The sequence below is a fragment of the Anabrus simplex genome, chromosome 10 (assembly GCF_040414725.1).
Source record: "Anabrus simplex isolate iqAnaSimp1 chromosome 10, ASM4041472v1, whole genome shotgun sequence".
Taxonomy (NCBI): Eukaryota; Metazoa; Arthropoda; class Insecta; order Orthoptera; family Tettigoniidae; genus Anabrus; species Anabrus simplex.
In genome coordinates this window covers 14,942,825-14,969,690 of record NC_090274.1, presented here as the reverse complement: position 1 = coordinate 14,969,690, position 26,866 = coordinate 14,942,825, and the positions used below count along the sequence as shown (strand labels likewise).

At 39.2% G+C, this 26,866-nt stretch overlaps 1 protein-coding gene across 1 annotated transcript in view; it reads left to right on the top strand.

Moving 5' to 3' along the window:
• LOC136882252 (microtubule-associated protein futsch) overlaps window positions 1-26,641 on the top strand; it is a 98,153-nt gene extending 71,512 nt beyond the window's left edge. Inside the window, exons 12-15 of the mRNA XM_067154804.2 lie at window positions 3,932-4,070; window positions 10,589-10,723; window positions 14,693-14,837; window positions 26,319-26,641. Coding sequence (XP_067010905.2) covers window positions 3,932-4,070; window positions 10,589-10,723; window positions 14,693-14,837; window positions 26,319-26,417 — 518 coding nt within the window. The 3' untranslated portion in view covers window positions 26,418-26,641. The remainder of the gene's footprint in view (window positions 1-3,931; window positions 4,071-10,588; window positions 10,724-14,692; window positions 14,838-26,318) is intronic.
• Window positions 26,642-26,866: the final 225 nt, after the last annotated feature.

Sequence of the window (26,866 nt, the reverse complement as noted above, 5' to 3'; positions counted from 1 at the left end):
GAAGGAAGGACACGCGCAGCGTGCTTGCAAGGTTGGCTACGACAAGTCCAAACATAACACCGGTCGTGCTGTGAAGAAAATGACAACGATATATTGTCATAAATGTGACGTAGGTCTTTGCATAGGAGAATGTTTTGAGTGTTACCATACCAAAGCTAAGTATTGGGAATAACAATGTGTAATTCTGTTATTCAGTGACTAAAAACTATCGAACTTTTCTAGTGAATTCGAAATTCAAGTGCGTGAACAAGGATATCAGAATGGACCAATATTGTTGTTTTTTTTTTTTTTTTTTTTTTTTTTTTGCTACGTCGCACCAACACAGATAGGTCCTGCATCCGGGAGATAGTAGGTTCAAATCCCACTATTGGCAGCCCTGAAGATGGTTTTCCGTGGTTTCCCCTTTTCACACCAGGCAAATGCTGGGGCTGTACCTTAATTAAGGCCACGGCCGCTTCCTTCCAACTCCTAGGCCTTTCCTATCACATCGTCGCCATAAGACCTATCTGTGTCGGTGCGACGTAAAGCCCCTAGCAAAAAAAAAAGATAGGTCTTATGGCGACGATGGGATAGGAAAGGCCTAGGAGTTGGAAAGAAGCGGCCGTGGCCTTAATTAAAGTACAGCCCCAGCATTTGCCTGGTGTGAAAACGGGAAACCACGGAAAACCATCTTCAGGGCTGCCGATAGTGGGATTCGAACCTACAATCTCCCGGATGCAAGCTCACAGCCCCGGTAACTAATATTGTAGCCTAAGTTTCTTTCCAATGCTGAAGGTAAGCATATTTTATTTGATTTCTTGGGGTAGCCCACTCTTTGTACAATATGTATATAAATTTGTTAATTTATGAGAAAATTGACAGAACTGTGATTTTTTTTTTTTTTTCTGAGAGTCTAAAATACGCCGGCACAGGGTAGGGATGCCATCTTGAAACGTCCGGGCTCATAGTGTTAACATGTAAAGAGCAATCACAGCGTATATCTCATCCTTCGTGACTGGTTTCCAATCCTGCATTCTGGAACAAATAAATTTGTTTCACGAACTATTAGTTCCAATAACTCGTAAAGAACGTCTTAAAAACCGTCATACCATCACATTCCCCAACTGCTTCATTATGAGGTCCTGGGTTCCCTATAAACTGTTCTATTTGACCTACGTAATTAGACATGTTTTCCCACCGAAATGTATTAGCCGTGACATCCAGATTGCCTTCTGCGCACTATCAATCGTATGTGATTTTGAACGGAACACTTTGCGTACAGCGATGTCAACCACATCACTCAAATCACCATCTGAATCTAACAAACTTTCGTCAAAACCATTCAACTGTTCTAAAACAGCCTCTTATGTTAATTTTAAGGACACTTCCTCTAAACTATTACCTTGTCAATTTATGTATTTTTCATCTAAACAGTGTTATGTGGCTGAAGATGTTGATAATATACGAAACATGTACCACTTTTAACCATTAAATTGCCTTAAGCAATCATTGTATCGACTAGGTGGAAAATAAATAAATACTTAGTTGTGAATCTATTTCCAAGCTCGATAACCCGCACTTGTTTATAAAAGCCATATCCACTCAAGATTGATGGAATGCAAGACAGCTTGCGATAAGGAAAAGGGACGGGAAAGAAACAGTCTCAAGAGAGCCCTGAATAGATAACATTTATGATTCTGTTGACAGCCAGGTTCTTCCCTGAGAGGAAATGAAGGTATAATGCAAGAAGTGTGCATAGTAGTCGCCAGATAGCAGACAAAAACAGTGCTTGCCCCTCGTGGCAGAGATAAACCTTCCTTGAAATATCACTTGAATTTCAGTGACTATTGAAATGGGGATCAAGGTATATTGTTCGAAAGCTCAAACCTTCCACTTCAAGCAGAAATGAGCAAAAACACAAACAGCTTCGATGGTAACCGGTAGATCGCAGTACGGTACACACGTGTACTGTGCGAGCAGTGCTCGGCACTCCACGCTGACAGGTTAAGAATGTGATTAAAAAGCAGGATGAACAACATTAATGACAAGTTAAAATCAATAAAATTTTGAATTGTGTCCATAGCTCCCTTATAGCACTGGTTAACCTGTTGTAGTTCTGTCTTCTTCATGAGATGTACTTAAAACTCCTGGTGTTTTGCTAGTTGAGCACTTCGTATCGTGAGGTGTAGGCTGTCAAACATGGTGCTGAGGTGTGTTGCTTTTTATGTTGGCAGCAGGGCTGTCTTGAAGTTAGGTGAGTTAAGCTGGCGTTCACTAATCTTGATTGTTGTGTTCTTTTAGTAGAAGTTTACGTGTTAATCATTATACACTGCTCAACGTTCTTCCAGCAGGGCAACAGCATCTAGCATTTCCAACTAAATTGCACAACTACTATCCCATAGATGATTCCACCTACTCCAATGTAAGACGCATATGTGTGTGCCGCTAGCCCCAAAACAAATGTTCTATCTCGGAAACCATTTGGAATAGGGCATATGTCCATATGAAGTTTTCTTTTTGCTTCAACATTCCTGTCATGTACCTGAATATTGACCATTCCTCCTGGGATACCCTGTATCATACCTGCCAACCCTTCCGATTTACCCGGAAACTTACCGTTTTTTTAAAACTCGTCTTCAGATTTTCTGATTTATTTTTACTTCTTCCTGTTTTTGACCAACATAACCTCCAGTATGGTCAATACTCTTCCACTAGGATAATTCTTATGTGCTTGTGTAATTTTCAGCGTATTTATTTGATGGTTTATTTGGCGATTGTATCATGTTCCCCACACACTACAGCAGCGTGTGTGCTTTACAGCTGGGAATTCTGGACAGAAATCGTCCTACAAGCGAGAGAGGCTGGCGTGCGCTAGCGACTCTGTTAATCAGGAAAAATGAATGAGTTTGTTACTGTGTGGTTTGCGCCCTGTTAACATTGTTTCTCTGCGTAGTTTTGTTGGAGTTGTAGTCCACATATTTTTTTCTTGCGGTTCTGTGTTTTTTCCCCTGTCAAAGTTGTATGTTATTAATGTATGAATCCCACTGTCGGCAGCCCTGAAGATGGTTTTCCGTGGTTTCCCATTTTCACACCAGGCAAATGCTGCGGCTGTACCTTGATTAAGGCCACGGCCGCTTCCTTGCAACTCCTAGGCCTTTCCTATCCCATCATCGCCATAAGACGTAAAGCCGCTAGCAAAAAAAAAAAATATGAGACACATTGATCTGTTTTGTATGTAGTAGTTTAGCGTATTTCACTGCATTTGTGTTCATTCCTAGTTCATAATTTTAATGACTTGAATGTATTTCAGAAACGTGCCAGAAACCTACGAAATTGAATTTCCTTTCATTTTACAGTCAAATAAAAGAAAATATTAAGGATTTTCTTCTGTGATCTTTACGTTTTCTTGTAACCTTTTTTATGTTTTCTAATTTTAAGGTTTTAAATTTAATGGTCAATTAGTATTGTAACTGTAGATGTGTATGCCTTTTATCTTGTCTTTTTTTTTACCGAGGCTGTGCGCAATATACGTGAACAAATCCAAGAATTAAAATATCTTCCTATTTTTGATTTCTGAAAGTTGGCAGGTATGCTGTGTATAAAATGTGATGATTGTTACAATACAAGTTGTAGTATAGCCCAATAGAAAAAAATAAGTTAAAAATAGATACTTGGTTTTAAAATCCAAGGTTGAGGTATGACACAGAAGGCCAAAGATTTTTTTACATGTCCTTCATAAATTGCCTACCTCTTTTGTACTTTATGATGTGCGTGAAGAGTGAGCGGACAGTGCTCAGGTTTATCACTTCCCAAAAGAACAAAGTGTTAAAGGTACAACGAGCTTTTTAAAATCAGTTTTTTACATTTCTTGTTTGTAAGCCCTGGTGCCTAGACACGAGAGTCATTATGTTTATTTGGAAGTACAAAGTGACTGTGGTTGTGTTTTTCACAGAGCCAGAGCAGGAGTTAACAGATGATACCCTGATGACTTACGCCATCGTGGGGAGCTACAGAGAAGAGACCACCGGCGAGTCCAGCTCTGTCGGTTCTCCATACCACACTCCGGGTCAGGACTTTGACATAACTGCCAGGTGAGCTCACGGTCAAGTGTGAAGAAGATGATGATGATGATGATGATGATTATTATTATTATTATTATTATTATTATTATTATTATTATTATTATTATTATTATTATTATTATTATTTCCAGCTGGAGGCATTTAGGCATTTAGCAAGAAGTTGTCTCAGTCTTAACAAATTATTGCTTGTGTGAGAAAATTGCTATGCTTAAACTATTCTGACATTGACGTTGAAAAAGTAACAAATGATCGACAAAACTGCTGGGTGGTATAACTGAAGCCAGCAGAACATAGGCGCAGCCAGATGGTGGACTTTTATGGCTTGTCATTAGCATGAACAAGGGCTAAGACAGTATGGCATATGGAACAGACCAGCTATGGGAAGCTCAAATGTCACTGGAGCACATACATTACAGGCGTGTGGTGACCACATGCCTATGTCGAAATTTAAAATGTTACTCTCCTCCAATGAATAAATGCAACCGTAGGGTAACATGATAAAAGGACAACAGCTAGTATTTTATATATTTAAGTAATACCAATAATAAATGCATTCTTTTTAATGCGTGAAACCAGAACATGCAGCCATTAAGCACTACAGCAACCTCCACTTATTGTTGTGGCGAGAGGACAGAGCTTCGAGCTCTGGGCACAGGCTCGTGGTAAACCGAGTGCAACAGTCACCACAATGAACTGTGATCTTGAACATTTAGACTGTTAAAACCAATGCACAAATGAAGATTGAAATGTCAAATATTCTAAATTTTACAGGAGAAGCAAGAAACTTATTATTAACTTATGATACACAAAATCACTATGAAGACCGTTTTCTATGACAAAATTATTTTGTATAACAAATCTTTGCCAAAAATACAATGGCCAGGGAGAAAGAGAGAATAGTGATAAATAGGAAGCTTCTATGTGGCATATGATGGAAGAGCTGGTTACAAGTGCCATTCAAACTTACATTATGTCTGTTCTCACGTTTAAAGGGAAATAGTTACCAAAAAAAAAAAAAAACAATTAGCATGAACGTATATTGTAATGCTTTAAGCGCAGAATTTGTTATTCAGGACAAAAGTACAAAAGTGTGTTATGAAACTTATGAAACATGTACAACAATACCACTCTTCTCCTCGCAATTGACGGGCTGAGTTTAGATTTACAATTCTTACACAGGGGTTGATATTAATATCTCACAAATCTCTCTGTGCAAATGATAAACAAGGTTGACCGAGCTCGATAGCTGCAGTCGCTTAAGTGCGGCCAGTATCCAGTAATCGGGAGATAGTGGGTTCGAGCCCCACTGTCGGCAGCCCTGAAGATGGTTTTCCGTGGTTTCCCATTTTCACACCAGGCAAATGCCGGGGCTGTACCTTAATTAAGGCCACGGCCGCTTCCACGTCCTAGGTCTTTCCTATCCCTTCGTCGCCAAAATACCTATCTGTGTCGGTGCGACGTAAAACAAATAGCAAAAAAGATAAACAAGGTTGATCATCCAGACAAAGTACAGCTTGCTGTGTATCATCCACTGATTGTCCTCTTTTTGCAACTTGAAAAACCTTCCTAATGCCGAGTACATTCTTTTAATAGCTATTTGAGATGGACGAGATCAAGTTACTTCAAGGGTTTTTCTTTTCCTTTTGTTTTTTGTCACACCGACTCAGATAGGTCTTATGGCGACGATGGGGTAGGGAAGGTCTAGGAGTGGGAAGGAATCGGCCGTGGCCTTAATTAAGGTACAGCCCCAGCATTTGCCTGATGTGAAAATGGGAAACTGCGGAAAACCCTCTTCAAGGCTGCCGACAGTGGGATTCGAACCCACTGTCTCGTGGATGCAAGCGCTCAGCTGCGCGACTAACCACACGGCCAATTTGCCCGGTTCTTTAAGTATTGTGCTTTGTGAAATGTTGATGGTGGATCAGGAACATACTTAAAATCAAAGAAATCATTAGACTCCATGGAACTACATGAAAAGGGTGTACAGCTTTAGCTGACTTTACAATCTTATCTTGGGCAATGAAGGCTTACTTACCCTTCTTCTTTTCTCTATAATAGCAAAATTTTGTTTTCAACTCAGAAAACTATGGCGACTTACTAAACATTCCTGTACTATGTCTTTGAACAGTCCTAACCTAAGTAGAAATATAATTTAAAAAAAAAACAACAACAGTAGTGCTGGTTTTATTCTGCCCTCTGCAGTTATCTCACCTGTTAAGTAGTTTCCTACATGTCATATTCCCCAATTGAAAAGTCTGAACAAACATGAAGCTGCTACTTTGAAGCAATACTTTCATCCCGCATGCACATCAGTGATATCAATCTCCAGATTTTAACAACTTCATTGCCTACAGTAAAATATATTGCTACGTGTTAATGTTGCTGTGTGTCAATGGACAGTGCAGTATTTTCACAACTGGAGAGTTTTGAATCAGTTGAATCAGTGGTGATTAATTCAACCACTCGCCAAATGAGAGAAGCTAAGCCAAGGCCAAAACAAGCCTCGCTTTCCTCCTGGACCAGACAGATGACACCTTGTATATGTGGACGAGACGTTTTCATACTGGTACTTCACGGACTCCATGGGCGGCGTATAATAATAATAATAATAATAATAATAATAATAATAATGGTTGTTTGATCCAGTTCTTATGTGCTGGCATAGGAATGGGTGATTGCCTGTGCTCCGACTCGTTGTCGCCTTCTAGTTGGTTACCCACCGAATCCAATGTAGACTTCTCCTGCTTTCTTGGACAGGACGGTGGCATTTTTTTTCCTAAAAGACCTTTCCATGGTTGACTTTCAAAGGTAGTTAATCCTGGGTGGAGCAAGCTCTGATTTACAAGTACGGTTGTTAACCACAGAGGGACGACCCCAGATGTTCAGAGTTCCTCCTAACCCAATGAAGTATGGTTTTCCCGCCAATACTCGGGTGGGCGATGGGGTCGCCACGTCCCTACGTCATTAGAATCATTAGAACGTTCGTCAACAAATATTACCAAAAAGATGGACACTGGGGAGTAGCTTCTAATGAAACAGTCTGCAAAGAAATAGAACCAGTAATGGTCACAATCAGGAAGAAATGCATTTTATATTTTTGAACATCTAATCAGGACACCAGAGAACAGTATCATCAGGAAAATAATAGACAAATTATGGAATAGTACCCGTGGTGTAGGGGACAACGTGTCCGCCTGTCACCCGGCGGCCCCGAGTTAGATTCCCGGCCGGGTCAGGGGTTTTTGATTGTAATGATTAATTCCCTGGGGACTGGGTGTTTGTGTCGTCCTTAACATTCCTTTCCTCACATTCAACACATTACACTTCTGCCACTACATAATACACACGCAGTTACCTCACATATGTTGCCAGTAAAGGTGAAAGATCTACATAGGTCGATGCCCCAAACAAATAGCATTAAGAAAAAAAAATGTGCATCATTAAGTGGATTACAGAAATCAAGAAAGATATGGATGAACTACAAATTACAGTGGAAGACCTAAGAAATAAAACTGACAAAACTGACAAAATCAGGAAACTTACAGACAAGCAAACCAGACTGCAAACCAGAATCAACAAACAAACAATAGGAAGGGTGATTTCTGATGAAGAAAGGAAGATAAAATCCGAGAGAATGAAGAAGTACTGGGCTGACAGGAAAATGAAAAATTCTTTGTATAAAGTTGGCTTGACTGGTCCAATGAAGGCTATAAAATGTCATTTAAAAATATAAAGAAATAATAGTGACAGCAGAAAAGCCCGAGATTGTATTTATGCTGTTGCAACAGTACAAAGAAATAGACTGTCCAACAGTAAATTTCCAAGTGACCAAGAAATGAAAAAGAAACCTCGTGGATTCTCTGAAGAATATTGTACTTGTATTGACTCTATTGATGTTTCATGTGTTGTATTCAAGGATAACTGCAATGTGACATTTTTATCCACATTTGTAGGGGAAATTCCTAAGACAAAGATAACTTAATCCTGAAATTGGAAGTCCATGCGTGGGGTTCAAAACTACATTTACTGTAAGTTGTGTATATACTGTCATTGTCAACAAAAAAATCACGAACCAAGAAGGAGTTATCGGAATTGCATGAAACTTGATACCGGTGATTGTAACGTTGGTGTAAGCAAGAGATTATGATATTTGAACAAAAGGATAGTTGATTGCTGCAAACCGAACAAGGGGGTCTTTTAGAGCCCTGCTGGTCCTGAAGTGATACGAGTGAGCATGGAGGCGTCCAAATTTCATATGGTATCCTGCTGCTTATATGTCCATATTTGCTGCAACTCGTCCTCTAGATCGTGTAAAGTCTCATAATCGATGGGTGATTAATCCAGCAAGTGGGCAGACCACCGAAGTGTAGCATTGTGCTGTGGAAGCATTTCTGTGATACCCTTGCTGTGTGTGGCTGAACATTATCCTGCTGGAAAATGCCTCTCGGAAGCCCTGCTGTTGTAAAGGGTAATGTGTGGTTGCAGGGTGTCCTGCAGTTATTGCTGTGCTGTCTGTGTCTCACGACTGGGAGTGACCGACTGATGTATGCTATGGCTCTCCAGACCAGGTCTCTCGTGCCACAGCAAAGCCTCCAGACACAAACGTTACCTGTTGTCATTACACAAAGAGATCCTGGATTTATCGCTAAAGACAGCCCAGAGCACTCGATGAATCACGTCACCCTGCTAATCTTTTGACTGTTTCTTCAAGGTGTAAGAGCTGGTCAAATATTGGAGCAAAACTTCTAGTGTGATTTTATTTTGTTGCTGGACGTATTTGTGTGGCTTTCTTAGTTGAAGCAAACAGGAAGGAGGCTGGCACAAAAGTACCTGTCACTGAGGTTTTAGGAAGACGCAGGCTACAGTGCTTTGGACATGTTATGAGGATGGACGGAACAAGAACAGAAAGGAATTACTTTGACAGAGAAGTGAAAGGGGAGAGGCCAGTTGGGAGACCAAGCAATAGATGGATATTATTATTATTAACGTATGGCAAGGAAATTATATACATAATATACAATATATACACATCATCATCATCTTCCTTCCAAGTATTGGGCCATGTGACCCGTTACGGTCTTGCATTTTACTTTTTGCAAGACTTGAAAGCAGTCAAATGTCCTTCCGACGGGTTGCTAGCCTGACACAATAACAAAAAAACATTGATTCACTTCAGGCATTAGTGTTATCTCTTATATTTGAATGTCCAACTTTTCAATCCACTGTAGTGCTTCCACTGTTAGAGATAGGAAGTCTTCCAAACTACCTGGATAAGCCCGTAGTTGACACTCGCTTACAGTGTGAGGAATAGTCTGGCGAGGGGCTCCACAGTCACATTCTGGAGATGGTACAAAGTTCCACTTGTAGAGAGAATCCCTGCACCTTCTATGACCTGTCCTGATCCTGTTCAGTCTGGACCAAGTTGCACGTGGCAATTGGGATCCATTTACAATATTTTCCCCTCTGAAGATGTTATGCAGGGGCACGTCGGGAGAGTTATTCCAGCTGCCTTTCCACTCCTCCAAAGCATTGAAGTTGGTGGACATCTTCAGAGCAGCATCACAAAGGGGTGGATGTCGTGATTTCAGTCTTTTGAGACTAAGAGCTGGTATGTCATTTAGAACAGGTAGCAGAGGATTCTTGCACATCTTGTTGTACTCTCGAACAAGAGCTCTGGATCTTCGTAAGTCAGGTCGCATTATTCCTGACAACAGTGGGAGCCAGTGACCTGGAGTTGATCTGATGATGCCAGATATAAGACGCATGCTGGTATTGAATTGTGGGTGAATATACTTTGTATACGGACTATTAATCCACACTGGAGCACAATAGTCAGCAGCAGAGAAAACCAGTGCTAAGGCTGGATTTACCTCCTCATTGCCCTGCACGTGTCCCCTGGGTGGTGCTAAGCGAGCAACAGCAATAGGCAGACAGTCTATCCTAGGATCTCCTGGCTATCAAATTATGTCAAAGACAAATAGATGGATAGAGAGAGTGAAATTGGAGGTGAGCAAGAGGAATGCCAAGTGGGAGGACATAGAGGAACAGAAACTATACTTTGACAGGAAGAAGTCACGAGCGCTTGTACACCACACCCAGGAAACTAGAGCTAGAAAATAATGTTGATGATGATGAGCTTAGGCACTGTTTATCACCTCACTGACTACATTAATTTTTTCTTTTCTGGGAATGTTATAATTTTCCCCAGAAATGGATATCCATGTTAGGAATACAGAAGCATGGAATACCTTTTCTGTTCAAAGACGGCAGCGTATGAAGACGTGGAGATTGTCCTTGACCTGTTGTATTTTCATGTTTGCCCTTGTGTTCATCCCATCATGTGTTCCTTTTCATGTTCCTATCTCTATACGACTTGACTTGATAATTCTTTGTTCCTTTCCAATGCTTGCATTGTGCTGTGGGATCTTTTTCTCCCTTTATCTTGTTCCTATTCATCTTTTCTTGTGTTTCTTCCCATTTCCTGTATTTATCTGGCTTGCTTCTTATCCTTTACTCCCCACATCAAGACCGAAGATCCGTCACGATGCCCGCCCTGCTAAAGAAGCTGGGAAGCAGAAGCGAGCTCGTCAGGGGCTGAGAAGAGACAAACGTAGAAGAACTGGGACTGATGAGGCGAGAGCCTCTCTGTTTGAAGACAGCAGGTACGAAGATATGGAGGTTGTCCTTGTCCTTTGTGTTCTCTGTTCCTACAATCACCTGTCATTGTTTTCACCCTTTTATGTATTCCGTGTATGGCATGTAGATTGTTTTTTATTATTATTATATACGAAAGATTTAAAAAAAAGGATCGTGGAAGCAACATATTCACCTGCTGGGAAACGAGACTTAAACCATGGATGTCACAGGAGGGGGGAAGATATAAAATAGCAATGAGTTTGAGAAGTTAGGCAAATATACGGGAACTAGGGCATGAAGAATTGCCAACTTTGGATGAACAAAACAGGTGTGTTCAAACACAAGACACAATAGCACATCAAGAAAATATTGGAAGCTTACAACACATTTCATAATAGATTTTACAGATATCAGTTACATAAATACAAATTGGATTTTATCCGAATAGAATAAACAAACAAACACATACATGAAACAACTCAGATGTTTCCCAACCAACTGTACAACGAGTAATAAGAAAGATTAGGGAAATAGGAAAAGCAATTGGGAACATGCATCATTTTCAAAAATATTTTTTTTGAAAAGTACACCAATGAAATAGTACGTAAACGTATTACATTGTGGTATGTTGCCTTGTTTTCTACCATTAAAAAAATATTTAATAGTGCCTTTCCGCAAGGCGAGTGAAACGGCCTCTGACGTAAGCGGCGCGCTGTGACGTCACGATCCAGTACCGCATGGAGCTCTATCAGCCGTTGTGCATAGCCGTTGCTAAAAGCCGATTGTTTATTATTCACGATCGCGAATAACTTCGAAATGACAGAAGAAAGGTTCGAAACAGCACAGTCAGACAATCTACCATGTGTAGATGTCATCATTCTTGAAAAATGTGACTTTTGTGCCCGCAGAAATTCGCGGATAACAAGCAAGTTTGTAAGTGGCGTCTTTTATATACGTGCAATGTACTGTAATCCATAGTATTAGGATAACAACGAACGTGGATAGATATCACATCACTTTCAACATTTCCTTCTAGACTGATTCCCCTATTAAAGAACAACATTACATTTTCGGGCTTTCAGCATTAGTAAAGTAAGAAATCGGATTTCAGCACTAACATAAACATATAGGTAGCATTATAGTACTAGTCCGGTTCTGTGGTGTAGTGGTTAATGTGTGCCACTCCCGGAGGCCCGGTTTCGATTCCCGGCTCTGCCATGAAAGTTGAAAACAAATAGTACGAGGACTGGAACGGGGTCTACTCAGTAGAAGGGTTTCGAATCCCACCTCAGCCATCCTCGAAGTGGTTTTTCGTATTTTCCTACTTCTCCTCCAGGCACCTAAGGCCACGGCCGTTTCCTTCCCTCTTCCTTGTCTATCCCTTCCGATCCTCCCATCCTCCAACAAGGCCCCTGTTGAGCATAACAGGTGAGGCCGCCTGGGCGAGGTAATGGCCCTCCTCACCAGTTTCATCCCATACTCAAAGTCTCACGTTCCAGGACACTGCCCTTGAAGTGGTAGAGGTGAAATCCCTCGCTGAGTCCGAGAGAAAACCAACCCTGAAGGATACGCAGATTAAGAAAGAAAGAAAGACAGAAAGAAAGAAGGAAAGAAAGATCATAGTACTATAGGGCTATAATCTATCATTCCCCAAAAAATATATATTTATGGTTGGGACAACTGGCCTACCCACTTCCAGGGCCCATAAAAGAGAATTAAATATCTTTGTGGAGGGAAAAAGTTAAACATGATAAAGATAAAGACATACATAACTGTCCCATGCCAAGATATATTGGTAGAATTAGAGCTGTCAAAATGGTTCATAACCCCTTTGATTTATTATCTTGACATGGATCACCCAAAACATAGGTTAGGTTTGGAGAATACTTTAATAATCAGCATTATTTAATGCACTGTTTATTACTTTCATATTCCAAGATGTAATTGAAGCATTTAAATAAAGCATCATACATTAAAATTTAAAGTTTTACCACTAGAACAGCTGACATGGAAAAGTGATTTGAAAATTCAAACAAATTCATCTTACGTTAAAATCTTCAAAAAAAAATAAACTGTAGACTTTTCCGATATATCACCAGCATTTCTCCGGCTCGCCAAAATCCATTTCTCCCTAGTTTTAGCGTCTTTGGAACATTTATAAACAATTTGTTTGGTATGGTATGCGATGTGCTATTGCACATCGGAACTCTACACCATTTATAAGTTTTCTGCCTCACTGTCTGCGCAGGATTCATTTTAAGTCTAAAATATACCACTCAGATTATTATCCAATGTATAGACCTCGAATTTAACCATACTAGACACTAACGTAAAGTAGAAATACGCGAAGTGTATCCTGCTTCTCACAGCACACTATGTGTTACTTCGTCTGCTAATTCAGTCAACCTGTACGATGACGTCAGACCAATGAGATCGCGTGCTTGCGTGACGTGACATTTTCGTAGATTTTTATCACGTTTGGAGTTATTATTTGTACATTCTGATCACATTTTTGAATTCTGCATGAAATTTTGAATCAGATTAGCATATTTTTAATTAAAACCCCGGATCATGCATGTTCCCTATTGAGTAGGAGAGTGAACCAAAGAACAACATTTTAAATTACTAAGTCCAGGCATGCCATTAAACTTGACGTAAATAGAGAATAGTGCGTTTTGGCAAATGACAAGTTCTAGAAAACACTTGATACAGCAGAGATGCATTTGGGCCCGATAGAATGAAGTTACCAGTCCAGAAGTTGAGTACAAGAGATCTTCAAAGTAGAAAAAATATTTAAAGCACAGAAGTACGAAAGGTTTTTGATTGTATTGACAAAATAATTTTCGTATTCATGTAAATTCCAACAGTGTATAAGTTAAAGAAATTAGAGATCCACTTCTCTCTTGTCGCGAGTGCAACTTCTAACTCGAAAACATAGTCATGAGAAGTTTGCAATATCTCATGGTTGAATAGTGAAGTCCCATGTGCGGTGAAAATTTACACCAGCATAGCACAAAGATGTTCCTCTTTCTCCAACAGCCAAAGAACGCATCGAAGTAGTAGGCAAAGAGTGCTGCTTATATAGGCCATCTGGAGAGGGGAGGTGCAGGGAAAATCATGACACGTGGCACTAGAAATGCCGAGAATGTCCACGAAGAGTGTATAGAGTCGATGACGTCATCCAGGTTGACGCAGGTAATCAGCTGACGGTAGCCCTGTAGCTGTGGCAGTGTGTGAATGTCAAACTTTGGGGAAGAAAGCAGCGGAAAATGACAAATGCGAGGGAGGTGAGTGGACAGTGTTACACCTTATCGTGATCCTTTCTTTAAACCCCTCCCTAATATATCGTACTAGGTCGTATCTGTGTTTCAGAAGCATGTACCTCTGCCGTCTCTTGGTGCATTTTAGAGTTAACTACTGGCACTCTTAGCACGGAGTATTTAGAAAAGATTGCTATTGGTCATAATGTTAAAGATCCTTTGATAGTAGTTTGCCTTTGGAAGTATGTGACGCATGTATTGCGGCAAGGTCACACTCGGTATAAACAGAAATTAATATTCTTTAAATCACTATAACAATGACTTATTGCTCACCAGTATATGGTATTAAATGTGTGGAATTAATTTGATTTTTCTACTTGAAAAAAATTACTTAATTTAGGTGACTACGACAAATAATTCAACTTCATCTCTCATTAGTTATTCTATAAGGATTATTACAGACCAGTTAATCTAATATGTTTAATATGGTAATTGCGAATGGCCAATGAGTATTTCATGCAAAATTCAGCCTATTCAGATATATGTGGCTCACTCACTGGTCGCTGGAGGGCAGTATAACTCAGTTTTTGTAACTTTTGACATTGAACAGTTTGACATATATCTCCAATATCTCAATTTCAGAAAAAATCCAACATACAAGGTTTTCACTCTTTGATGTTGTTGTGTGTGTCTCTCGTAGTGCTTGTGACTAAAGGCCGAATTTCTGTTCAGCAGAGTACCACCTCCTTCAGTCTCCTGCCTAGTAAACCGTGAAGCGAGCGACACCAGTGCTGCTCCGTCAGGACCGACGATCAGCGATGAATCACGGTCATTGCCTCCCAAAAAGAGAAAAGCCTCGACTGAGGATTCGACTGCTCAGGTAAGTAATCTCTTACTGAACAGAGCAGAACACAGTGAGTTGTTTTGTAAGTCATGATGGTGGTGTTTTCTGATTGTGTGTGGCCTATAAGGAGGTGATTTTAAAAGGAGGTGCAACTGGGCAACCATTCTCTATTAACACATTGACTCTGGGCCCTGAACGGAGGCTGTTACCCCATGTAGACCGGATAGTTCAAGACTCCAAGAAAGAAATTACATTGCTGTATCTCACATTACGGTAATTCGAAATGTATTCAAGATATGGACCTCAAACTTGGAACGTGTACTCACTAGGTTGCTTCGTAGTCTGTACGTTGCGATACTTTTCAAAGCAATACCATTTGTGGCTCCATTTAATAGTCTTTCTAAGCACGGTGTAGTATGAATGCTGTATTTGTGCCATTCGTATACTCATTGTGTTCAAGTACGCAATGATTTATCTTTACTTCTACTCCCCGTTATGTGTTAGCCGTTAATCATTTGAAATATCTAATTCACTGTCACTCGGTACCTATTATAACCGGTGTGCACATAATTAATCACAATTATTGGAAGCTGTCAGTAACTGAATATGCCGCACCATGTTGACATCTGTACTGGAGTGCCAGGGAATAGTTCTACATAACCAACATTATTTTGGTAAATATATGAAGGTTTAAAGAAAGGAAGATACAGTGATAATATATATTCCATGACTGCACCATTTGGAACTCACATTCTCGCCCACAATATCATCAGTAATCAAAGAAATACAATTTTGCATAAAAGCGAGAGATCTCATAGCCTGTCACCTACTGTCAGCTGAGAAACTACGAGAATTCTCAGGGTTCATTACCCATATGGCACATCAGACAATGAATCTACATATAAATATTGAAATACTTTTACAATGATTCTCGGTGCGTAAGAACACTCATTGATGGTTATGAATTTCATGTTTTTGGTCCGTATTGAACAATATATAAGTAATAATAATAATAACTTAAATGTTTCCACCTTTTCAATACAATATATTCACAAATTTACAAAATTATACGGTACTAGTTTCGACCCATCTAGGGGTCATCATCAGCCGTATTGAAGCAAAGATCATTTGTGGCGAAATCCTAAGACAATATTATTTTAAAGAATAACAAGTGAAATGAGATGTTATGGTAATAGTTAATAATACAAGGAATATACATAATAAGAGGTTTTTAACAAAGAATAAAGTATAAATGGGGTGTTGTAAAAATTATAATCATGGAAATCAGTAAGTTCTTGTATTGAAATGAAATATGGCTTAGGAAGAGGGCTTAAGGTGGGGCTGAAGGGTGCGGGAGAAAGTGTAATTGTCTTGGAAAAGTACCTTTGATTAAATTTAGGATTGAGTTTAGGTTGGCTGCATTATTGTTTCTGAGGAAAGTGATAAATAGATCGAAGAGTATGTTGGGTTTCTCTGAGATTTCATTGAGATTGTGACTGGCATTAAAGTATTGGTCTAGGTGTATGTAGTAATTTTCCATTATGTTCAGTAAAGGGCCCTTGTTTGCTAATACGAGGATGTCCATGTCTTGTTCAATATTGGTGAAATTATGGTTATAATCTTGCATGTGTTGGCCGATGGCTGAAAACTTGTTGTATTTTATTGCGTTAGTGTGCTCGTGGTATCTGATAATGAAGTTTCTCCCGGTTTGCCCGATGTAGGTTTTTTTTACAGGTGGTACATTTGATCCTATAAACTCCTGATTTTAAAAAACTGCTGGTCTTGTTGATGTGTGAAGTATTGTATAAAACATTCATGTTCTTATTGTTGGTTTTGAAGGCTATTTTAACGCCTTGTTTCTTAAAGATGTTGGTTAACTTGTAGATATCATTGTTGAACGTGAAGGTGGAAAATGTTAGAGGTTTGGTTATTTCTTTTTTGAGGGTAGTTTTTGGGCGATGTTTGTGTTTTATAGAAAGGATAATCAATAAACACAAACATCGCCCAAAAACTACCCTCAAAAAAGAAATAACCAAACCTCTAACATTTTCCACCTTCACGTTCAACAATGATATCTACAAGTTAACCAACATCTTTAAGAAACAAGGCGTTAAAATAGCCTTCAAAACCAACAATAAGAACATGAATGTTTTATACAATACTTCACACATCAACAAGACCAGCAGTTTTTTAAAATCAGGAGTTTATAGGATCAAATGTACCACCTGTAAAAAAACCTACATCGGGCAAACCGGGAGAAACTTCATTATCAGATACCACGAGCACACTAACGCAATAAAATACAACAAGTTTTCAGCCATCGGCCAACACATGCAAGATTATAACCATAATTTCACCAATATTGAACAAGACATGGACATCCTCGTATTAGCAAACAAGGGCCCTTTACTGAACATAATGGAAAATTACTACATACACCTAGACCAATACTTTAATGCCAGTCACAATCTCAATGAAATCTCAGAGAAACCCAACATACTCTTCGATCTATTTATCACTTTCCTCAGAAACAATAATGCAGCCAACCTAAACTCAATCCTAAATTTAATCAAAGGTACTTTTCCAAGACAATTACACTTTCTCCCGCACCCTTCAGCCCCACCTTAAGCCCTCTTCCTAAGCCATATTTCATTTCAATACAAGAACTTACTGATTTCCATGATTATAATTTTTACAACACCCCATTTATACTTTATTCTTTGTTAAAAACCTCTTATTATGTATATTCCTTGTATTATTAACTATTACCATAACATCTCATTTCACTTGTTATTCTTTAAAATAATATTGTCTTAGGATTTCGCCACAAATGATCTTTGCTTCAATACGGCTGATGATGACCCCTAGATGGGTCGAAACTAGTACCGTATAATTTTGTAAATTTGTGAATATATTGTATTGAAAAGGTGGAAACATTTAAGTTATTATTATTATTACTTGTAAGAACACTCGTCTATATATGAAGTTTCCATGGCTAAAAGGACTGTACAATTAAAAAAACTACGTAGACACTAAAATCCACGATCGCTCTACTCCATGACATAATTGAAAGCAATTAAAAGTATAGCCAACAGATGGCACAACAACCTACAAGTGACGTTTGTGCGTAAAAACGGAAATTTCCAGGGCCCATTTACAGCCGTTGACTGCAGTACAACGAAGATCTCTGGGGCCGGTCGTCAATATGTTAAAACATTGAGAGGAAAAATATGGAAGGGGTCCAACACTTCGAAAAATGAAGGTACCGGCCAAAGAAAGACAAGGGCCATGAAGGGCGTGAAAATGAAACCCTCCCTAGGCTTCGAAAGAACAAGAGTTGACCAAGGGAGGTCGGGTAGGACTCATGAAAGCGAGCCTTTTGCGGTCTTTCTATTTTACCTTCACATTTAGATGTGGGATGATGATGATAATAATAATAATAATGAGATTTGGGAGAGGATGAAACCCGGTATCAGCACATACCATATTTACTTGCGTATTAGACCCCTTTTTTTCCCTCCACTTTTACAGTCAAAGAAAGTAAACGGGTATCCAATCTGTGATAACCTCAAAATTGATCAGCGAACACATTACTTCAAGGCTATAAAAAGATATAAATTGTACATTCTACACTATTCTTTAAAAAACTTAAGAATGTATTTGAGATATATGGGCTACTTTCCTCGGAAGGCAGTATTTCTAAATGTAAAAAGACAATAAATGGTGAACACGACTTTTAGGCCTACATGTAAAGTAAATATAGTCTGTTTTTTGTTACTCATACAATTTTCTGATTTATTTTTTCTTCCAATTTTTTGACCAATGTAACCTCCAGTACAGTCAATACTCTTCCCCTAGGATGATTCTTATGTGCTTGTGTAATTATCAAGCGTATTTATTTGATGCTTTATTTGGCGATTGTATAGTGTTTCCCGCACACTGGAGCAGCGTGTGTGCTTTACAGCTGGGAATTTGGGACGGAAATCGTCCTACAAGCGAGAGAGGCTAGTGTGCGCTTGCGACTCCATTAGTTGGGACGAAAGAATGAGTTTGTTGCTTTGTTATTGTTTGGTTCGTGCGCTGTTAACATCGTTTCTCTGCGTAGTTCCGTTGGAGTTGTAGTCCAAGTGTTTTTTCTTGCGGTTTTGTGCTTTTTCCCCCCTGTCAAAGTCGTATGTTAATAATGTATGAGACATATTGATCTGTTTTGTATGTGTTAGTTTTGTGTATTTCACTGCATTTGTGTTCATTCTTAGTTCATAATTTTAATGACTTGAATGTATTTCAGAGAGTTGTCTCAGTGACAGTTTCTGGTATTATCTCTTCACATCATGGCCACAAACCTATAAAATTGAATTTCCTTTCATTTTGCAGTCAAATAAAAGAAACTACTAACATTTTTTTCTGTGTTCGTTACATTTTCTTTTAACCATTTTTTGGTTTTCTTAGTTTAAGATTTTAAATTAAATGGTCAGTTCGTATTGTAACTGTAGATATGTATGCCTTTTGTCTTGTCTTTTTTTTTTTTTTCCACCGAGACAGTGGCGCAGTATACGTGATCAAATTCAAGAATTAAACTATCTTCCTATTTTTGATTTCTAAAGTTGGCAGGTATGGTAATGTGATGTAAAGCGATAAGAACAAAATAACTTTCCACTTCCTTGTAGAGTCTTCACCTCAGCGTGGCCTGTTTCCTGTCATTGCATCAGCTCAGTAGTTTCCTGTTACTGACCTCGCCTGACCTTACAACATACATTGCCATATCTACTGAATGACCCAGGGAGGTTTTCATGTCATTTCGAAGGTTTTCTTACTTGCAATATTGTGTACAGTCTGTGCAAATTCACAGGTAATGTAGTGTAATAAGAGATTGACTGGACTTATTAATAAATTGTAACTATTGTTTTATAAATAATTTAGTATGTCGCATTCCCCATTTTGTAAGCAATAATCCAATCTTTATTCAAAGTTGTTCTTTCAAAATCTCATATTTCTACGAGAGTGCCAGTATGATGGTATAGTTCGTACTGTCGCTAGGAAAGAAAACTCTGGCCGGCATGGGCTTGGACCTTACTAATGCTCTGTCCGCTAAGGGAAGCGCGTGCACGCCCGTCCGATAAAGGTTAATGAAGGTAATACAAAATGTACGACATACTGTAAGAAGTTGTATGTTTCAAGCCGTCATTGGAGAGACAGCATGGAATGGCATTGGTAGACGAATAAGTTTTGAGTAAAGCTTTTAGCACATCGACGACCACCCCCAGAGATCTCCTTAGTTCTGCGGCCAGCAGTTGTTGACGGGGCCCGGAGATTTCCGTTTCTACGCACGGGTATCGTTTGTAGCTTGTTGTGCTATCTGTTAGCAATAATTCAAACTACTTTCAATCATGTCATGGAGTAGAGAGATCATAGATTTTAGTGTCGATGTATTTAATTGTACAGTCTTTGTAGCCATGGAAGCTTTGTATATATGTGCTAAGAATCATTGTACAAGGGCAACTTGCTCTATGTGATGACAAAGTATTTCAGCATTTATATGCAAATTCATTGTCTAACGTGCCACTTGTGTGACGAGCCCTGAGAATTCTCGTAGTTTCTCAGCTGACAGTAGGTTGCGGGCTATGAGAATTCTCGCTTTTATGCACCTCATATTTCCATGATTATTGATGTGTTTTTCTTTGCTTTATGTCACACTGACACAGATAGATCTTGTGACTATGGTATAGGGAAGGCCTAGGAGTGGGAAGGAAGCGGCCATGGCCTTAGTTAAGGTACAGCCCCAGCATTTGCCTGGTGAAAAAATGGGAAGCCACGGAAAACCATCTACAGGGCTGCCGGCAGTGGGATTCGAACCCACTATCTCCCAGATGCAAGCTCACAGCTGTGCGACTCTAACCGCACCGCCAACTCACCCGGTAATGAAATTGTGGGCGAGATTACGAGTTCCAAACCTTTTAGTCATGGAATATAAATTATCGCTGCATCTTTCTTTCTTTAAACCTTCATGTATTTAACAAAATAATGTCGGATATGTAGAGCTATTTCCTGGAACTCCAGTGCAGATAGCAACATGGCGCTGCATATTCAGTTGCCGACTGCTACGAATAATTGTAATTAATTATGTACAGACCGGTTATAATAGGTACTAAGAGACAAGAATTAGATAATTCTAATGATTAATGGCTAACATTAAATGGAGAGTAACTGTTTACTTGAATACAATGAGTACACAAAATCCACACACAGGGCCTTCATACTACACAGCTTAAAAAGACTGTTAAATATGGCCACAAATGGTACTGCATTGAAAGGTGTCATACCATAAAGACTACTAAGCAACCTAGTGAGTACTTGTTCAAAGTTTGGGGTCGATATCTTGAATACTTTTTGAGTTACAGTAGTTTGAGTGCTGCAGTGTAGTTTCTTTCTTTCTTTCTTGGATGCTTGAACTATCCGGTCTGCATGGGGTAGCAAGCCTCCGTTCGGGGCTTGTCATCAATGTGTTAAAAGTAGGAGAGACCATTATATGAATATAATGTTGGAACTCAAAAGGACAAATTGGGGCAAATATTCATTTGTAGGAAGAGGGGTAAGGAATTGGAATAATAGATCGAGGAAACTGTTCAATAATTTTCCAACTTCTTTAAAAACATTTTTAAAAGACTAGGTAAGCACCTGATAGGGAATCTACCACCTGGTTGACAGCCCTGAATACAGATCATTGATAACTGATATGTGATATTTATCTGTTGGGAATGCATACCTGCCAACTTTCCCGAATTAGGCGGGAGACTCCTGATTTTCGATAGTTTTTCCCGCCTCGCAGTTATTCTATTATTGCTCCCGATTTTAGCTTATTTTTTGGTGAACTTCATACATTTCTTTTCAAATCCCGCTATTTCAGCTTTATACATCAGTTGCCAGTAGTGCTTTGCTCATTTGTCGCTTTTGAATGAAATATCGACGTTTGTGAAATTTGCGCGAATGTGCGATGTTTATTGAAACTTGTATATTGTGACGCGTATATCTCGTTCTCGTGTGCTATGTTAGTCTAGTCAATTCTAGAGACTAGTCGCTAGATTTGGAGTATTTTTTAGTAATTTAGTGACATAATTTCAAAGTCTGGCGAAGTTTAGTTTATGATTTGATAACAATAGCCTTGCGCTTTGCATAATCGCGCGGGCACATGATCCAATATATATTAATCTATGCATTTGCTAAGTAATGGCATCCAAGTGCACGGCTGACTCACACGTGTGAAGCACGAGTTCATACTATTTTCAGAAGGCTTATCAGAGACCAGTGGCGTATACTGGGATCGAGACGTGGGCTACTACTAGACTTAGGTTACTCCTTTTCGATGATTGGTTTAGTGAACGTCAAGCCTTAAGCGTTTTGAGCTTCAGCCAATGGCCAGTGGAGTAGTCTGCTGTGTTGTCACGGCTGTTTCACAAGCTACTGCCCTGGCCTCTGCTATTGCCAATGCTCAATCCCTGATCAGTGGAGATGGTAGCCTAAGGTTTAGCAAATTAAAGTCCGACTTTGTGGCTAAATGGAGAGAATGCTTGCCTTTGGTCCGATGGCCCCGGTTCAATTCTCAGAATAAACCCCCTCATACTGTTTATTTCCACTGGCTTGGGGACTGGGTGTGTATAATGTCTTCGCCATTCATTTTATCCTCATTAGGTTACCACCAAATCCATACAGATGCCATGCACCATTATTATTAGCAGTCGTAGTCATCGTTTCCTAGTTAATTAGCTTCCTCGGGAGATCAGTGGTGGTGTCCGATCCATGATCACGGGTTCGATTCCAACCAACAAAAGAGAACGCTAAACCTGAAAGATCACATTTCATTTTAGCAGATCTACCAATAAAAAGAACACAATATTGCTCCTATAACAGCAGCCCTGCCGTGTCTTCCTACAAGGATGTAGAAGTAAACGGGAGTTAAATACCAGCACTCTGTTATCTAGATAATTAAGTCAGAATTATGAGGTGAGGAAGTATATACGATGAGTAGTGCATGGTTAATAGTTAGCAGTGGCGATCTGATGGACCGAGGCCTAGCACACCTATCCCCCCAGTCCTCGCTCCTGTCCAATATACAGTAGCAAGCCGCGCAGGGCGAGTAGAGGGGAGAGGGACAAGAGTCTGGGCTTCAAAATCAGTCTCTGATGCCTTGCTCTCAGAAATACGTGCAACGGTTTTTCTCACTGCTTTCAAGTTTTGTAAATGGAACAATGTGTCAGATGCTTACATTATAATGTCCTTTAGACTTCCATCATTTTCAATTGAGGTTTGAGCTTCACTGATAGCCTTGGAAGCCCTGAATATACGCCACTGTCAGAGACCGATCATCTCACTCACATACTTCCTGTGAGGCAATAGAAATGTGTAATTTTTATCCTTGTAGCCTCATACAGTCGGGGTTTGAGACAATGAGTGTTATAATACAGTATATATTGTCCTGTATTGTGCAATACATGTAGAATAAGCAGTTTTGACCAGTGGGGGACGCAGATGAAGAATACACCCATGATATCCCCTGCCTGTCGTAAGAGGTGACTAAAAGGGGCAACGTATGAGTGATTGAATTAGAACCATGAAACTACTTGTTATTAGTACCATCACACAAGGAAAACCGTGGATCGCCTTTACTTGCAAGGAGTACTACTATATTAGGTACGCAATAGGTTTGTGATTAGTAGCACTATATGCGGAATATCACGGGCTTGTGTTGCCTATGGTTAGTACCATTGCGAGAAACACCACGGGTCTGGGCGTTGCCTATGAGTGGCGCCATTATGTGAGAAACACCATAGGTCTCCATTACCTGTCTGACGTACAATACTTGTGAGTAGTACCATAACCGTTTGGAACACCTTTAGTCTACGTTACTCTGGATTAGTACTGCAACATGACAAGTATCATGGTTCTACTTTACTAACGATAAGTACCATTATGAGGGGCCGTTGACCTGGGTTTTGGACCCCTTTTGACAACAAGATTCAGAATTGTGCTTTGTAAGCAGTCGCTTGGTAAGTAACACTAATTTCCCAATACGGTATCTGGGAAGGTGAGGCATTGCGGGTCGGATTCACTGATTGCTTTAAGTTCATAAACATTGTTCATTGTTATCTTTTTGAATTCTAGCGAGTGGTTCGATTGTGGAATTATTTTTAACTTTCAGTGTTGTGAGTTGGCTCCGCTACTTATTTTAAATTCATATTTATCTTTTCATTCATCATCATCACATTTTAAATTCTAGTCAGTGGATGAATTTTGGACTCTTAAATTGCCATTGCATTTCGTGCCATTAGGAGCTGATGACCGAGATGTTAGGCCCCTTTAAACAAGCATCATCATCATCATCACCACCACCATCACCAATTGTATCTCCTGATTTCTGATTTTCATATCAAAACCTCTTGATTTTTTGTTTTGTAAAGTTGGCAGGTATGCATTTGTGGGAAGTGGAGTAAAGGATTGGAATAATTTATCACATTTTTTCACTAAATTTTCAAATCCTTTAAAAACATTTTAAAAAAGCTAGGTAAACAATTGATAGAAAATCTGCCATCTGGGTGACGGCTCTGCATGCAGATCATTGATTGATATGCGACTGGGAATGGATTAACTTGATGTCAGCATGTCACTTGAGCTGGGAACCACAGTGTTGCAATCAGGTGGAGAAGCTTAAGTTAGGAGTTCTCTGATTCATACTCTCTCTCTGACTATCCATGTTTACATTAATGTGAAGCAGAATTCAACAAATCAGAGACAGTACGGAAAGTTATTAAAGTTACCATTCAACACTTTATATAATATGTAACCTTGGTACAGGAATGCAGAGTGCAAAGAAATGAAATGTTTTCATAAATCTTGCAAAGAGATGATTCCCTTTTCATCTGATAATTAACAAGTATGTACACTAGTTTCTCGACGTAGAATTTGGTTTAGTAATATAAACATTTTACGACAAGAGCTTTTGTTATCATCAAATGAGGACAGTGATGAATATTCCAACAAGAGAATGTACAAAGACAGGATAAATTTTCATAACCTCACTTTGACGGATTTTCGTGAGTGTTTTCTTATTACCCCAACACAGGCTGACTATTGCTTAGATATTCTTGAAGTGATCGGTCATTTATTGAGCATGCAACAAAAAGAACTCAATCCTTTCGCGAAAAAGAAAAATAATCAATGGTGCCAGCTGCACAGTGTAGCATCAATGCATTGGACATCAGAATCAAATATTTGCAGAACTGTTACCAAAGTCATAGATGTTATAGTAAATGTAATATCTCCTAATATAGTACTCTGGCCATATAATCCACATAATGTAGCGACAGGATTTCTAATGAAGGGTGAATTTCCTTCTGTGTGTGGATGTGTTGATGGTAGTCTTGTTAATATGGATGCTTGTCATCATTTGAGACGTTATTTTTAAAGCTGCCAAAAAGGATGTCCCATTTCTCCTTGATAATTTCTAGCACAGCCAGCTTCTTGTAATCATCTTTCTTTCCCATGATCAAAACTTTAAAACTACCAGTACTACAATTATACTGTCAAGTTCGCCGCAAAATATAAAGTATTTAAATCATGGAGTATTGTACAGTTTGTCCATGGAATATACTTGATCGCATCACTCATTCGCTAAGACTTTTCCCTTTGTGAAAAAATTGAAAAGTAAAACCTAGATCATGGTGGAACAGAAAAACTTTGGACTTTACAACAATTGAAAAATGAAAAGTGCAAAGTTGAAAAATTGCAAAGTGGCACAGGTCTCAGATCACAAATAATTGGAGTGCGTTTGCAGTGTTGAGCAGAGTTTTAAAGAACTTGAAGTCGAGGAATGTTATGAAGTTCTTATGTTGTTGCTGTGGATATAAAAACATATATTAAAAAATGTTCATATATTTGTAGTCGAATCATCGATGAAAAACAAAAAACGTGTGTCAAAATTGACGATCTTGTGTGTAAGTGCCGATGTTAAGGCAATTCGCAGTTAAAGCAGTTTGCCGAAGAACTGGAGGAACATCCTTTGTTGTTTTGTAACATATGCTGTATTTTGAAAATGTCACTGTTGATGTTGTTGAAGGTAAAAAGTTAAATGCCGGGCTGAGTGGCTCAGACGATTGAGGCACTGGCCTTCTGACCCCAATTTGGCAGGTTCGATCCTGGCTCAGTCTGGTGGTATTTGAAGGTGCTCAGATACATCAACCACGTGTCGGTAGATTTACTGGCATTACATGTAATAAATATCATTTTTGATCCGTATTGATGATATTTGATTAGAATTTATTAAATTGACCACCTAATCAATACTTAATCACAGCACGGTCAAGTGTCATTTTCCATGCTCTTTTGAGTACGGAAGGCGGTTACATCAGAGTATGAAATAAATTGTGTTAATATCTTCATGGTTCCCAGTTCTCTCTGTATTGTCCTTACCATTACTTGTACGCTGTCTTTCCTATGTTTTAACCTTTTCTCTTTCTTCTGTTTTAGCCTGAGAAGCGAACTCGTGCTGAAAATCCTCAGTCTTTGCTCAAGAGTGTGGACTTGGACATCTTCTTGACGATGGTGCATGGCAACGAACTCAGCTAGCGCTAGTCCTCTTGTATAATTTTTTTATCGTGTAAAAATGTCTATATTGATGTAAATGGCTGTATTTACTATTTTTCAGCATCATGTTTTTATGCACTATTTCCCTGTATATATATAAAGCCCCAATGTACTTACGTATCGTGACATGGATGTGTGCTTGATACCCTGTGACGGCAACAAAGATAGCTGTTGGTTACAGTGAAATAAAATATGTTTTAATATGAGTCCGATCTCGTAAGTTCTGATTTATCATGCAATCCATTCTCTAGCCATAAATTTTTATGTTATTTTTGTACAGCTTATAAAGAAGTGCAAGGAGTCATCTTCTCTCGCTCCCTCATCTGACTTTCTATGCAGTGTGGTAATGGATTAAATGATCTGCATTTCTGTCTGTCCTTCCATCACTACTCTCTGAGTACTATTCTTCTCTCTGCTCCTTCCTTAACACG